The 16,150-nt window shown below is 38.7% G+C and overlaps 1 protein-coding gene across 2 annotated transcripts in view; it reads right to left on the bottom strand.

Annotated features, from left to right (window-relative positions):
- Positions 1–16,150, bottom strand: part of LOC311439651 (uncharacterized protein) — a 73,976-nt gene that overhangs the window by 38,538 nt on the left and 19,288 nt on the right. The window contains exons 2-5 of one of the 2 annotated variants that reach the window (XM_084525582.1): positions 15,177–15,243; positions 13,886–13,989; positions 6,028–6,144; positions 2,544–2,589 (exon numbers count right to left, since the gene is read on the bottom strand). In XM_084525582.1, coding sequence (XP_084381708.1) covers positions 2,544–2,589; positions 6,028–6,144; positions 13,886–13,989; positions 15,177–15,243 — 334 coding nt within the window. Of the gene's footprint in view, positions 1–2,543; positions 2,590–5,322; positions 5,559–6,027; positions 6,145–13,885; positions 13,990–15,176; positions 15,244–16,150 lie in introns of those variants that run through there. The other variant, XM_084525581.1, reaches the window with a different exon arrangement.

Genomic DNA, 16,150 nt, shown 5'->3' with positions numbered 1-16,150 from the left:
ATTATTTTAAAAGGACTTCTGGCTGAATTAGAGTTTATTTTTAAAATTGTGTTCTGAGGTGTCTTTATTTCCTGAAGTCTGAGATTACCTCTGTTTCAAACACCGCTGCCATGCTTTCTCAAGCAGAGACAGCTCTCAGAACTCAAGGTCTGGTTCCCCAAAGTATAATGTGGTTGGTTTCCCTGAATGCAAGCCAAGACAGAAATCTAAACCACCACTGAGAGAAGAAACTGCTTTAGTGGAATTAGAAGTATTAGAAGATCCTTTTCTGACTATCAAGAAATATGATGGGGGAAACAAGGACTGAGGGGAAAATAAAAAATCATGAAGTTTCCTCGTGTACAATGCCACCAGAAGAAAGATGTCCAACTTCTGGCTCTGTGACCCAAGGAAGCATTTACCTGTCTTTATGTGATCTGCACACACAGACACACACATGAACATACACATATTCTGCTTTCTGTCTCTTCATCATCTGAACCCCAGACTCCACCTCAGATAATTTAACTGAATAAATATCTCATCACCCATTCTGCAGCCAGGAAAGGCCTGTCCCAATTCCCAGGGGAACTGAGATGATGAATGAAATGAAAGACGACACTAATCTGGGCTAGGTTGTTCTCAAGAAGTTGGGGTGGGAGAGAAGACTGGTGGACAGATTTAGAACCTCATCAACTCCTTCTTCAGAAATGTACTCCCTCTGAGCAACTTACAGGGATAAAAGCACCCTCAGAAGTTGCTTTTTAAGTCACTTAAAGGAAGAAGCTGCAAGGGAAAAGCGAGACTGAAAGTTCTGTATTATTCTGAAGGAATACTGGTTAGTTTTGATGAAAGCAAATTCATTAATGCCTTTTATTTTGGAGGACTGCTAATCTCTTTTAAAGTTTAACTGTACTCTGTGAACAAGGATCTTTTCACCTGCCAACCAAACACAGAAGTTTAATTGCATTCATCTACTACAAATGAGGCTTCAGGGCTAAAAGCAGAAGAAACTATTAGCCATGGTGAAAACTGGAGAATAAATATAGCATAGACTGTCACGTAAAACTGCAGGCTTAAGAACTGAGCTGATCTATCAGATGAAAAATCCGGAGAGTAAAAATCATATGAAATTTACAGATTGGCAAGTGCTTATAACCATTAATTGACATTAACCAGACAAACACGTATGCTCCAGAGAAAGGTGGGAGTGCAAATATATCCCCTTTAAGCTTCTCTCCACTGACTTCCTCTAAGCCTACACAGATCCTTGTACCAGACCAAGGTCCTGAATCATGACAGAGCAGGAAGCCTTAACTTTTTTTCGAATCATGCCCAAGAGCCAGCACTTAATTTCTCACCTTACAAGACTCAAAAGTGTCACCATGTTCTCTTCCTGGTCTTGCCCTTTGTAGGAAACAAGAACTCAGAAAGACCTAGGAATATTATGTAACTGAATGATCATTGTGTATTATTTACCTTCTGGTAGCAGCCAGACATGTATCTGTTTCAGCTCTCTTCTGGCAGGGCACAGGATTTGCAAGCTGGAGTCTGTGGACTTAGTCCCCTGTGTTGATGGCTCTTATAGCAAGCCATGGGCACCTAGCTGTGAGACATTATTGTTCTATGTTCCAAAATTATTAAGAAACTGTAGGATCTACCAAACAAAAGAGATGTTGTTTGCTGAACCATAACAACTCAGGCTGTTTAACTTCCATCCTGAACTCTTCTTGGAGGTTTTCCAGCAGCTCTTTATATCACAGTTGCTCAAAATGTTTGCATAGGAAAAAAAAAAAAAAAAAGAAAAAAAAAAGAATACTGGAGCACAAAACACATAGTTTTTGCTTACAATACAAAATATATATGTTTTGTAAGCAAGAAGAGTTTCCTCATGATGTTTAAATGATAAAATTAGAAGAAGGAGCAGATGCTGCAAATTTAGACACTAAGACATTCTGAATTCACCCTGCTTCATACACTCAGGTCTCTGTGACAAGAGTGAAGGTTTTCTTCTGCAACACCCTGATCCAAAAAACAAGGAAGGCAGAGGTTGCTGTAGCATTTACCATAGTTCAAGGGTTAGTAGATTGGCTGTTGCATGGCAGATTGCCCCATCCTTTCAAGTGGAGATTTTCACACAGTCCTTTCTCTCTACCTGCATTGTCCCTGTCAGTCTTGACCAGTAGCTGCTGAATTAGTTACCTTTAAGCAATTACCTTTAACTTTGAGCAATTCCTCTTAAAACAGTTCCTCTTGTTTTAAGAGGAATTGCTCAAACATTGCCCTTATTCTACCCTCCAGCTGTGCTTCTTGGTGCTGTGGTAACTTGGTCCTCCTGACTCTTATAGTCAGTTTTGCATAGAACACACTTCTCATGTTGGTAAACAAGGTTTTTCACAGGTCTGAAAAAAGTTAGACATTCAAAATCCTTATCGCCCATGTCTGCTTTCTTGAACTGTGTCTTGGATATTTAGTCATATACCTTGCACACGTATGCATTGATACCTTTACAGTCTCTATCCAATTATGATCAATTATTTCCTGATTCTGCTGCATGAACCTACCATGCAATACAACAAACATGCTGTGTGGCAGAAGCAGCTCTCTCTGCTGGAGGAAAGGAATGATGCAAAAAACAGAGAAGGATATTACCAAACATGATGTTTAATTTGCAAACACTTTCAGCCTATTCATACAGTACAGTATGGACACCTGATTATTGTTGCAGAGAACATGAAGCTAGATTTTCAGTGGACTTGGCTTATCTGGTTCACCCAGAACCCAGTGGTCTGTGCAGGCTAACATTGCTTTGTTGGGTTTGGAATCTGGCCTTCACACTACAAAATCCACCAAAATTCATTGGCAACTCTGTCTATACAAGGAATGCAGAGCAACAGACCCTGTCCCTGGTTCTAGATCCTCTGGGATGACTTTGGAAACATAGTTGTTGACGTCTGTGGGAGAAGGTTCATGTCTTCTGACCTTACCAAGTTTCCTATGCTCCTCATTCTCGCCTCCCTTAAAAGCTGCTTATGAGATTTTACTCAAACTTTCCAAATAATTTTGCTCTTGGATATAACCAAGCCTGGGAAATTTTCATAATGCTAAGTTTGGGAACATTTAATGTGTGTGAAAAAAAAAAAAAAAAAAAAAAAAAAACGCACCATCACCACCACCAAAACCCAAGAAGGTATAATGCAAGCTCTTACAACATTTAACTCTAGTGGTTTCTATTGGTTATAATATCAAAATAACACAAACAAGGAAATATTGAAAGGAGATACTTGCAGGTATGAAACAGGATTGCAGGTACGAAACAGGAACTTAACAAGGATGTTGTCCGCACTGTTTTTTGTGTAGCAAGGAGCATAGACTTGTTAGACTGTGAGGAATCATTGTGACAGGAAGTGAGGCACAGATAGATGTACAGAAAATGGCTATCTGAAACAGGAGCAACTGAAATCAGCAGCATGAGAGTTTTCTTCCAGTGCAGTACAACCTGAAGGCAGCTGTTATCATGCTGGGTAACTTAATACCATTGGTTAGACACAAGGCAAAATTAAGGCCCTACATTTGATCTCCAAATGCTAAGATGTTCAGGTTCTTAGGGATCAACACAAGGAGTAATACAAATAGCCTTGGAGAGAACAGGCAGTGTTTTATCTCCACATGGGGAAACTCGATGGTTATTTGAAGAATCTTTTTTTTTTTTTTCAGTTTTGTTTTGCTTTTCTTTTGGGAGAAGGACTTAATCCTGCTGCAGCATTTATTTAATATAACTCTTTTTAAGGTGGATTCTTGCAGTTTGCAGGTTTGCTTGAGATTTAAGATGTTAAAGAAAACAGTGTAGTCCTTTATTCTCTTTGTCAGCATGAGGGAAAAAAAATCATTAGTTTTAGAGTTCTAAATGAGAAGATATATCAAGGAGAAAATAGGCCCTGAGTCTAAAGAAAAAGAATGCTTACATTATTGAAAGAACTGTGGGAAAGACATTCCTCATACACAAATATTTCAAGGCATTATAAACTGATCTTTAACAGTTCATCTGAGATGAATCCAGGTTCTCAGATTCCAACCCAAGGTGACTTGGATTTCTTAGTTAATTACACTTAAAAATATTTTTTTTAATATTCTCTTAATCTAACAAGAATGGGAAAAAATAGAAATGTGAAATTATAAATTATTTTGACCCAGAGGTCTTCAATCCTATTCTTACAAAAAAATCTAATAAATCCTTTTCCCCAAAAGTGGTGGAATGTACCATGAAGAGAATGCCAGTAGCACCAGGAAGAGTATTTTTTAATAAATAAATGACTTTTCTGTCATGAGTTTTTTATTGCCAACTCAGACTTTCTTTTCCACCAGTACCGAATGGAGTGAAAGAAGCTGAAGTTGTTATTCTGACCCTGCAAGCCCTCTTTCCCAAGGTCCCCATGGTGCCTGTAGAGGAGCTTGCATGATGAATGCAGACCGTGGCAAAGCCAAGTGGACAAGAAATCAGGAGCCCCTGCCTGGGCTCTCCTGCTCCCCAGCCAAGGCAGCTGCAGTGGGGCTGGGTGTGTACAAATAAGTACAAGTACAAATTCTTCCACTCACATAGGCAATGAAGGCAGTGTGATCCCATTCACAAACTGTCAGTGTAGGGCCTGAGGTCTGCTCCATCCATCCACTCAAAGCTTCTAACCTTCACCTCTCAAAATAACTAGCATAATACTTTGGTGTGTTGCAGCAATGTGTCTAACCTCTAAAGGTTAGAAAGGGCCTGTTCATCACCTCAAAATTTGTGAGATTGCTTCAGTCTAATCTTAGCCTGCATAATTCTCCCCAGGATGAAAGATTTAGGGTGGGATTTCCTGGCCAGAGATTCTACACCACCTGAATTTTGACTGCTAGAGTTCTTATTGCTTCAGTCCTGTACTTCTTTGTCATTGCCAAAATCAAGAACTAGGTGACAGGGAAAGAAGACAAAGTGTCTGAAGAAGGTATTCTCAAATCTCACTCTGCAAACAGCTCTTCATCAGTTTCTAGATCATATCCGCAAACAGTCCTCATAGGATTCAGAACTAAACCTTAACTTAAGGCCCAAGTTAAGACTACACAGTGAGACCCAAGTCTTGCACTGAACCTACGCAAAAGGCTAGAGCAATTCAGAGCTTTATCTGCTAGTGAAAAGCAGAAAAACATGAAAGTAAAATAATGTCGGATTGCTTCCTGTTTCCAGCACAATTTAGAGCAGTTAAATGAACAGACAACTTTTCCCGTGGAAGAAGCCAACTAAAAAAATTAATCGTGAGTCTCTATAGAGCACATTCCCAGAGGGAGCTGCAAACCAGCAGCTATTGGCCTTTGGTTTGGACCCAGAAGGAATGGTGATTTTGACAGGGTTATAGCTGGATTCAATTAAAATGTTTTCTTCGATATTATCCTTCCATTTGCCACATACCAAGAGGTGCACTGAATCCCACTAGCCCTGGATCTTTTTTGGACACTTTTGCTCAGATGTAGGCAGGGCCAGGCAGTAGAAATGCAAGGGAATTTTTTTATGATTTTTGGCAGTATATTGCAACAAACAAGCCCAGCTGATTAAGAGAGAGAGAGAAAGTCATATCTCCCAATATTTTCTCTTTTATTTCAATGGATAGCATCAGTTTTGAATTGTGAACATTATTATTGTAAGAATTTGGGATATTTGCTGAAAATAATTGAAATTCAAGAACACAGTTGCTTAAAGGTTTTTTGAGTTCTTTTTTTATCTTTTTTTTTTTTTTTTTTTCCTTAAAAGCTTTCAAAGAACTTTGCTTTTGAAATGCCTTAAAACAAATTTCATTTTCTTCTCGTACCAGACATATGAAAAAAATCTTCCAGGATATAATAGCTACTTTACTTGATCCTTCCTTAATGTTTAATCATATTTTTTATTTTATTGATTAAAATAAAAAGGGTTTTTAAATACATATATACATCTCAATAGTCATGTAGGTGTGCTTTATTTTCATGGAGGTAGAACATAAAAACAAATACACTTTAACAAACCAAAATTTATTTTACCTGCTATTTTGTATGTGACAGCAACAAGTAGCAGATCCTTGGTGAAACAGCATAAGGATTTTTTTCTCTGTGATTCTGTCTCTGGCAACTCATCCCCAGAGTTTGGGTCACATCTCCCTGTAGAAATATACACAAAGAGATGGATGAGTCTTCATTTTTTGCTGTTTCCATCCACTGGGAAAGTTTTAATTAATTTAAATTCTCAGAAGGATTCAGAGAACTGAAAGGAATGCAACATCTTTGGAGGGCTTTTCTCAGAGGCAGGGCTTAGTTACTTCATCATGCCAGGATCTGCTTACTATCTCTTTGATAAGGTATTATTAAGTATGTCAGAGACATTATTTGTAAGGTACACATATTATAGGTAGTTTGTTTATAGATAGCAGTCTCTTACCTCCTATCCTGCATGTTCTGCATACTCGCAGATTTCCTCCCCCTTGAGCCTTCATCCTAGGGATCATTCAAATTCATTTTTTCAGAAGGAAGCCCTGGTTGTATATATAACATTTTAGCCATAGGCATGGATTGTGTTTATTACAACTTCTGTGATTCCATCATCTTTTCTCTAGAAAACCACTACGTCCTCTGTCAAGTAGAGGGTTTTTGCCCCAGCCTCATGAAGACTGTGATACTATTGTTTCTTTTTATATTTAACATAAAACATTTTTTAAAAGAAAATGTAGATGTGCTTTGTTTACAAGTAAAATCGATTTTCTTTTAAACATAAAGAACAAATTGAGGTGCAAAAGAGAAATTTTTAAAATACTGTTGAAGAAACAGGGCCAAAAAAATGGAAATCAGTCATTTTTAAATATATATATTATACATAAAAATTCAAAGACAAACTTTATTAAACAAAGAATTAATTCAAAATAGAGAACTGTTTGATCTTAAGGTGAAAATTAATATAGTAAGGATTACTGTGATATTCCTTCAATATGCAAGAGGCATAGTTTGAGCCAATCCATATTTATGGATGGACTAATTAAGGCACTGAAAGAAAATGTCTGACATAAAATAGAAAATAAGGAAATAAGTCAAGGAAAGTGCCTAAGAAAAAGACGTTGAATAATTAACTGGCCTGAGATTAACCCAAAATCCTTCTTATTTTGTCAGCTTTACTATTATTATTTTTAGCACTTCCCATTCAAATTGTGTTAAACTCATGTACAAAGTCTTCTGATGGGAAGTGCTACTCTTCTGTTTTAGGATGAGATGAACAAATCCATGGAGGTGTCATTGTTGAGAGGCTAGATGACTAGCTCAGAGCCTAGTATCAGAATACATCCAGTTTCCTATGCCTCCATAAATCCTGATGGGATTGTAGGTCTTCACTACTTTGTGAGCTGTCTGGAATACCAGTGGCCCAATTACATATACAAACACTGCACATTTAGGAAATAGGCATGGTAACTGCAAGCAAAGTAGCCATCTGGGCAACTCTGAATGCTTTGCAAGTGTGATAATGTTATTTGTCTGGGTAAGTGCAATGAGGAAATGCAGGTGTACTCTATGTTCATGACGTATATACACACAGCACTAGGGACACTATTTCGTTACTTTGGTTATTACATTTGAGAACAGCTGTTGAACAAAGTGCATGACATAAGGCTAGATATACAGAGAGACGTAAGCACCCAGGTCTTCCAAGACATGTCTGAGATGCTGCCTAGCCCAAGATTTCTTGTTCCCATGCATGCAAAGTTTGCATAAAAGAAGTTCTGCCACTTCTCTAAATACTGGTGCAGGTCACGTGAGCTGCTGAACAGGATCAACTAAACCAACAAATTCCTGTCCTGGCAACCTTCAGGGCCTAGGGAGTTACCTGAGAGCAGGACTCCTAGTTAGGACACCTCACCCAAGCTCTTCCATTCCTTACCACTCTCAGCAGGAGATAGGCACAAACCCTGTAATTACAGCAGGCAGGGCAAGACGTTGAAACCGAGCCTGGGTGACTTTGCATTCCTGGACATGGGTAGAGAATAGGAAGAGCTCTCCTCTGGTCACTGTGTTTCACCTGAGATGAGAAGAGGACAAGTTCAGACAATGCTCTTCAAGAAGCTACATATGCTGAGTAAGCTATAGCTCCTTCTTAGCCACACAGACACCTGAGCTACTGGGAAGTAACATTGACTCCACACATATCTGCTCAGTGTCTCTACCAGTATATGGTAGCTTCTCAAAAAGTGTTTTGATTTGTAACTCTCATTATTTTTTTTAATGCATGTTATAGACAATTATGTGCCTAATTCAGGAAACTAGAAGCACAAGAATAACACTAAACAAAAATCATGGAGCTCTACCTACAGATCCTTCACTGATTTCCCACCTGAAATGTTCTGGAGGCACCAGAAATAATCTGCCTGAGCTAGCTTTGGGGCAGGAAATTCTGGATTTCATCCAGATCCTGTCCCTAATCACAGCACATCCCTGTACTGATCCTGAGCTCACTGCTGGAACAAAGCAATGCGCTTAAGGTCCGCAGCCTGGAATTGTGAAGCCAAAATCTGTTCAGAGAGAGGTCGAGTAGTGGCCTCAGACAGAATCACAGTATTTTGAGATCTTTAATTCCTCCCCCATAAAACAGCAGTGTGCAACAGTACACAAGTTCTCCATGTTAATTTGCTCTTTGAAAAATGGACTTGATGAGAAAATCAAGTGTTCCTTCAGTGGAATTACGTTTGAAAATGGAAGCACAGCAAGGCAATTTGCCTCAGTAACTAATTTCTCATGTCCGTAGCTTAGAAGCATCAATACTTTAGCAGCCACTGGGTAAGATAATTGGAAATAAGGGTGAGTCTTTCACAGAAAGCTGATATGAAGGCTGACTCAGACTGGATTTCCACTCTGTGGGTTCATTTCCAATGTCAAACTGAAAAGGGACTGGAGGAAGTCTTCTCTACCCATGAATCAGAAGTCATTATTGTGACCAACCTGAGAGAGAAAAAAAAAATCTACTCAAAAAGTAAGAAGAGGGAGGGGACTGTGTTTAATCTGAGGAAAAGTTGCTTAAAATTTGTTTAAAAAAGAAAAGTCTAAACTGACTTTTCAACCATTAGAAGTTCATTAGTGTTGCCAAAGTAGTCAGAAATCTTAAGGGTGCTGTGTCTTAATTTGGTTATGCCTACACACTTCGGGCAAGCTATGTTATCTCTCCGTGACTTGCTCTGTTATCATTTATTACACAACAAGTGGAAAACATTACACAAGCCGGCTATGTGCAAAGCAGTGTGAGTCCAACAGTGTTGTTTTTCAGAGCACATATGAACTCATCCCTCAGATCTTAGCATGTGGAAGTTTAAATCCTTGTACTTTCAGAGGAATTTCACAGAGGGAGGCTGAGAGAGCTTGCAAACTGCAGAAGACTATTTGCATTTCTTTTCCTTTCTTAAAGCATAGAGAATCCCCTAACAGAATAAGTCATTAATATTAAATGGAGGTAATCAGCAACATAACTGCTAGGAAAACTGCATAGTCAGTTCATTAGTTAACACATTCAAAGTCCTATAAAACTGAAACACAATGCTTTTACAATTCTGTCTTTCCCATAGAGCAGAGCAGAAGTGTAAACACCAGGCTAGGTAGCTGTTACTCTATTGCAACCCTGAATACTCCTAGGACAAGAGAATTTTGCTCCCTAGTTGCATCTATTTTCCTTCAGGCTGTGGTTGTGACAATGTCAACATGTCTCCTGCATAGAGGCGGATGTGGAAGCTGGCTCCAGTGTGACCCTGTTCTCCAAAGATCAAGGCTGTGTTGCTGGCTGTTTCAGTGGGCACTTGCAGTAGCCTCAGCAAGGAGTAATGGGAACCATCAGTACCGTTCCCTCTGTTCTCCCTTTCTACAATTCATTAATCACCTCTATACTACACTGTGATTTGCAGATCTGCAGCTTGGCCCAGGGGACTCTCGTCTTACTGCTTTGTAAATTAATGAAATTTTGTACATTGAGAGTTTGCATCTTCTGGACCACTGAGTTCTGTGATATGCAAACGTAGATTTACCAGGAGAGAGGAGGCACGTTGAGGTCAGAGTCCTCCACACTAGCTCTCCTTCAGGCAGCTTGTGCTTCAAGTCACATCACAAGGAAGGGGCTGTACTAATGAACAATGTTCCCTATCAATAATGAAATTGGCCCCCCACCCCTGTACAGCTATTCTCATACATATAGACTCAGAACAAATCACCGTTCAAATACAAGTGATATAAAATTGAGTAAATTATGGCTGAAGAACAGGTTGCACTAAAAAATAATTTCTGCTCCTTTTTTCCTTTTTTTTTTTTTTTTCATGAGCATTATCTGCATGAATATCTCTAGGTATGTCTTCAAAGTAAATATTATTTAATGATTTCTCATTTATTTGTGCAGTACTATCTTTTATATCTTCAATGAAATCTTGGTGTGTTTTTCCCTTAATTATATCATGTTCAAGAAAGATCCAAGAGCATGTAAGAGAACTTACTTAATACTCATAGCTTTGACTCCAGCAATTTCTCAATCTGTCTGTCTCCATCTGAGTATTTACAATACTTTAATCAGCTCATGCATTTTTGGATCATGTGTTTTTCTAAATTTAAAACCACTTCAAGAATAAAGGAAACAGAAGTCACATTCTTTTAACTCTTTCTTGTTCCTGTAATCCCTGTGATTTTGCGAGCTATCACATAAGCAATCTTTGATGAAGCTGAGGTAGGAGAAAGAAGCCAAAATGCTTAACCAAGCATAATGCTTTGATAGGGAATGTTACCAGCAACAAGCAGAGCAGATACTCTTTGCAGAGAAATGTAACATCATTGGTGGTGACAGGGCTCTGGTTTGGTGGGGGTGAGAGCAGACCCTGCTGTAAAAAACTATTTTTTCCCCAAAAACAGTAAGATATCCTTCTGGTGTCCAAAGGCTGGATCCTCTGGTCTAATTGAGCATGTAATCCATGTGCATTGCAGCACTATATTAACCCAACAGGGTCACAACATGGACCAGATTCCACGTGAGAGCTAAAGAGATGATGAAGGGAAAACAGCATTATCCAGATTCAAACCAGTACTCAATAGCATACTCTTGTACATGCTATTCAAGCCTTGAAAAAGCAGCATTCAACCTTCTATTTTGCAAGGAAATTCTTAACAAAACCACACTTTTTGCTGAAAGTTTACACTGGGTGCATCATTGTTGCATCTTGATAGAACAGCTCTCATTAAGTGGAAGCATAAAGGGACAGATGCCCTAATAATAGCTTGTTTTGAAGTGCAAAATGGGCTTAAGTACTCAGCATGTCATCTTCTAATCAGGAATGAAGGTTTTAATGCAAGGCTTCCTGACAATCTCAATTTTGTAGTGCTTATATAAATGAATATGTAGATATGTGTAGGTTCTTTATTTATTTTTTTTTATTTTACTGCGTAGGTAAAGGAATGCATTTCCTGGTAATACAAAATACGATCTGACTACAAATGCAGCCAGGGCTATCTGGTCCAGTGAAAAAAACTGTTAGGTGATCACATCAGAAAGCTCCCCCAGTTACAGAAGTACATAGCACTCTTGGAATGATTTGTCCCACTAGAAGGACAGCTGAGGATCTGTTGCCTTGAATACTGCATACAATAATCTGTGCATATAGCAAGTCAGCACTCTGATTGCTTGAACCCTAAAGTAGCCTACATTAAGCTTGAACTCTTAGGAAGAGTTCATGTAAAGGCCCTTAGAGTTTAGGTTTCCATCGAGCTTGTCTCCCCCAGAGACAGAAGGGTTGGAAGGACTCATAGGCCTAGGAGATGGTCTTAGTTTCTCTCACCTTTGAACATGTCCACTCCAACTGCCTCACCATTCTGACATCTCTGTTTATTCACTACAATCTTTATAACTGCCACCAATGTCCTTTCCAGAGATCTATCAGGTTTAGCTGACTAATCTTCTGGAATTCCTCTAAGGATGGAGGAACACGCCGTACGGTCAGCCTGCTAAAGTAACTCCAGGAAAATCAATGGCAGCTCCACAATGTTCTTCCTGGTAAATGATTAGTCAGGGGGAGAAGTCTGGCTGCAGGGTCTTTGATCCATGAACATATCTGTAGTAATTGGGGTCATGGTACTTCCTGTAGTTAGTGCATTTTGAAAGGCCAAAGTCAGTAACCCCTGAGTAATTGGGACTGTTACTGAGCAAATGGCATGCTCTGAAGCAATCACTTTATGTTAATTACCTGGGGAGGCATCTAGAGGTGAAAGTTTGTAGCAACAAAACAGAGCTAGAAATAAAACTTGGGATAAACCATTGCAAATTCAGTCCAAAATCCTGTCTTTGGTCTGCTTATGGTTCACCATAATCTGGGCTCTGGAATGGGACCCTGAAGAAATTACTTCTGTCATCTCAAACTACCAACCAAACCCCTGTCATGGTGCTCCTAGACATGTATAGTGAAGTCCAGAAGGACAGCTTCTGGTCAGTGCCTCTACTGCTTCAAAAGAGCAGATGCTGGAGCAACTAGGATAAGGCATGCAGTACTAGTGGTTTACCTTCATCGTGCTGCTGGGGATATGCTACATGCCAGAGCAGGGAAATAATCCAGGCTTTAAAAACCAACACTCCAAAAGAACAACTGAATGTCCAAGTACATAGTATTATAAAGAAAATATGCATGTACTTTCATTTAGAAATTTAGTCAAACATACCAGGCCAGCACTGCAATATCAGTATGAACCAGCATACATTCCCATCCCCAGATCCTGTTTTCCTAAATTTTTGTAGAGTGAGAGATGACATGGTGCCAGAGCTACTTTGACAGCTGATAAAAAAAAAAAAAAATCTGGAATCACCTTTTTCAAGGCTTGATTATTCACTACAGCGAGGAGAAATTACAGCAGCCAAAGATTGTTTTATTCTCGTAAGTCCTATTCATAGTGAAGATGATACTGCATGGAAATTTAACATGTATAATAATAGGCACATACTCTCTCAAAGGGTTCCAATGCACTTTGGAAATAGCATAATATTGGCTCAGATATGGGCCAAGCCATGCCCCTTCTGCATCTGCACAATAGTCACAATGCCTTTATGGCACTATTCAGATATACCTCCATCTGAAAACTATTTGAAGCACTGGCAGTGCTACAAGGCAGTGCTTTGTACAGAGAACTGTTGTTCTGGAGCCTCATGCATTTTGGCCCTGCAGCACATTCTGTTGTGCTGTAGAAGGTGAGTGTACAATTTGACAAGCCATTCCCATCTCTCACCACATGAAAATCAACCATCGCTCTGTGGGTAGCTAATTTACAGAGATCATATCAGGCATGTGATATAAGTTACACAAGATTTCTTGTTTGAGGGCTCGAGTGGAGCTTTTTTCCTTCATCTTATATATTTCTCAGTTCACTGGAAACTATCAGGCAGATGCTAGAAGAAAGATCACTGCATGATGTGCAGTGAAAGGATAATGGAATATTATATATTTAAATACACAGAAACATAAGCACATGAACTAGGAGTAGTTTGCAGACAAATTTCTCTGTACAACATGGATTGTGAATATTTTGTTGGCTGGCAATAAATTATTGATTCATTATACTTTGAAAGAGTCTTTCTTACATTCATTGGTTGTCCTCTTTTGACTGAGACTGAACACTGCGTTCATCCTTCCCAGCAAATACAGAGCTAAGGATAAAAGCAGGGTGGACCATCCCAGCTCTGTCCTTGCACTGCCCTTTCCATGTCAGTGTGCTTTACAGTGTTTGCAGCAAAGCTGTGCTCTACTTTGGTCTTTGCCTCAACAAACACACGCTTTAGTGGGGTTGGTTCAGAGCAGACCAGATGTGCTTCTCCTCTTTCCCCTGCTCTTGGCTGAGAGACTGACCTGCTGACACTCACCTGAGAAGGAGTCAGCTACAGATTCCCCATGCTGCAAATGGGCTCGTCTTCCATTTCCACCTCCTTGGGCTTTGGCATCAGAGTTGAGAGAGCAAAGGTGATATCTGCTTTTACACATAAAAGGAATGGTTAGAGTAAGATCACTTTTTCCCCACTTTTCCTTACAAGAAATTGTTTGAAGGTAGTAAAATTATGTCTGAATACTTAATATTCAGATGAGGTTTAGTCCTTTTTCAACAACCTTGAATAAATGATAGAGAACATGATAACACCGTAGTGGCAGTTTATGCTAATGATCAAAGCAGTCTATCATTGGGGAATAAATGTTCTACCTAAGGAAAAAAAAATTGTTAAGCCCTAAAGAAATTTATTACCTAGAAGGAAAATTCACTTAAAATTGTCCCACTTAGTCTGTTAAAAAGAAAGAAGGCAGTTCATATCATATCATTGACTTTCTTCTACTTTTGCAGTACATTTGGCTGAAACAGCTCAAGTGAAAACTAGGAATCAACATTAGTGTATCTCAGTGTATCTCACTGTTTTCTATAGTGAGCTTTACGCCTTTTTTTTTTTTTCTCTCATAACCCATGTTTTGTGAAGGAGAAAGTTCTGCTACAGAAAAGAACAGAAAAATATATATCTACATATACATGTTATGTATTCTATACATTTATAATGTATGATGTATATATACATATATATATTTAGAAATGAAATATCTGAGATACCTGGTGCCAATCCCTAATCAAGTGCAAAAAAAATATTCAGTTTTGGATTTTAGGCCTTATTGATAGGGACTGAACTAGACCCAATTAATTTTATACAAACTGCAGAATAATCTGCAGATGATAAATACTTAAAGCTCTTTGATTTGAGTATGGTTGTAGGCAGAAATATTTTTAATTAGCAAGTGGATTGTTGGATAGATGGATGGATGAATAACATCATGCAAAAAGCTTCTGAAACTCCGCCTAAACAAACAAACAAATAAAAAGATAAGCAGATTTTTCTCTTGTTATGATAGCTTTCTAATCCGTGTTCAATGCAGCAGAAATACAAAGTAAAATCCATACATTCAGACCTTATTCTTTTGTTCTTGGTACACAGAACACATCTAACTACCCATAGCAAAATGCTATGCTACTGAGATATTGAGTGAATTAAGGACAAAGTGAATTTATACATAGTGCAATTGTACAGAATTTCCACAGCACAGAAGACACAATGCATGGTTCTTTACCACTTTTCCTAGTCTAACCAAGAAGCTGTCATTGTCATAATTTGTACTTACCTGGTACCTTCCAGTTGATTTTTATTGTTCTTATTGTTCCTGATGTTGATATAACTACTTGGTGTTTCTGTTGGAAGAAAATATGGAAAGAGAGGAGCTGATACCCAAGAGAACAAGATAAATTACTGGGAATAAATTATGCAGTTTAATGTATCAAAGTCTATTGGAAATAATAGAAAGAACATTTATCAGAAGGTCTGGAGAACACATGATCCTTGATTGTCAGCCTCTATTCATTTAAAGAAGATTTATCATTCTCAGGGACATTAATGCATTTTATGGGCACTTGACTAGCTAGTCATTTATCATCATACACATTTTAGATCCTAAATAGACCAGATATTTAAAAAGTAATAATTAAAAACTTTTAAATTATATACTTACACATATTGATTCATAGGGCACTCGGGGACATGCCATAGTTTGTTGGTTTAATAGGATTGCTTACCTACCTGATTAGAGTTAATCACCTCTCTGAAAATCAACTGTACCTTTCAATTTTATTATATAAAAGCAAGCCGGATCCAAAGACTAATTGAAGTCACTTGTTCCTTTTCACCAAGTTTAATTGACTCTCTGGTGCCTTTAGTACAGCAAGTGGTAGTACCACCCATCTCACAGACTGTGTAGTAGTCCTAGAAAATGAGCAGAAAAGGCTGAGAAGGTTGGATGATTATCGTACACAGAGAGGACAAATGACCCAGGGACTGTCCAGCTTGGAAAAGAAATGAGAATATACCTAGAGCTGCATCAGACTGTACAGGCGCTGTTGTTAAACTGCTTCCTAAGAATCCTTCCCCTGCTCTCATCAGAGACATGACATGGAGCTGGATGGACCTCACTGACCCTTGCTTGCATGTCTGTAACCAGCCTTCCTGCAGAAATCCACAGGTCTCCTTCTGTACTGACCCAGGCATTACACAAGAAGCTTTCTTTTTGGCAGCACGCTTCTCAATTGTTTTGTTTTGTAATAA

Source organism: Aythya ferina, assembly GCF_964211825.1.
Source record: "Aythya ferina genome assembly, chromosome: 7".
In the NCBI taxonomy this organism is placed as follows: Eukaryota; Metazoa; Chordata; class Aves; order Anseriformes; family Anatidae; genus Aythya; species Aythya ferina.
This window is presented reverse-complemented; position numbering and strand designations above follow the sequence as displayed.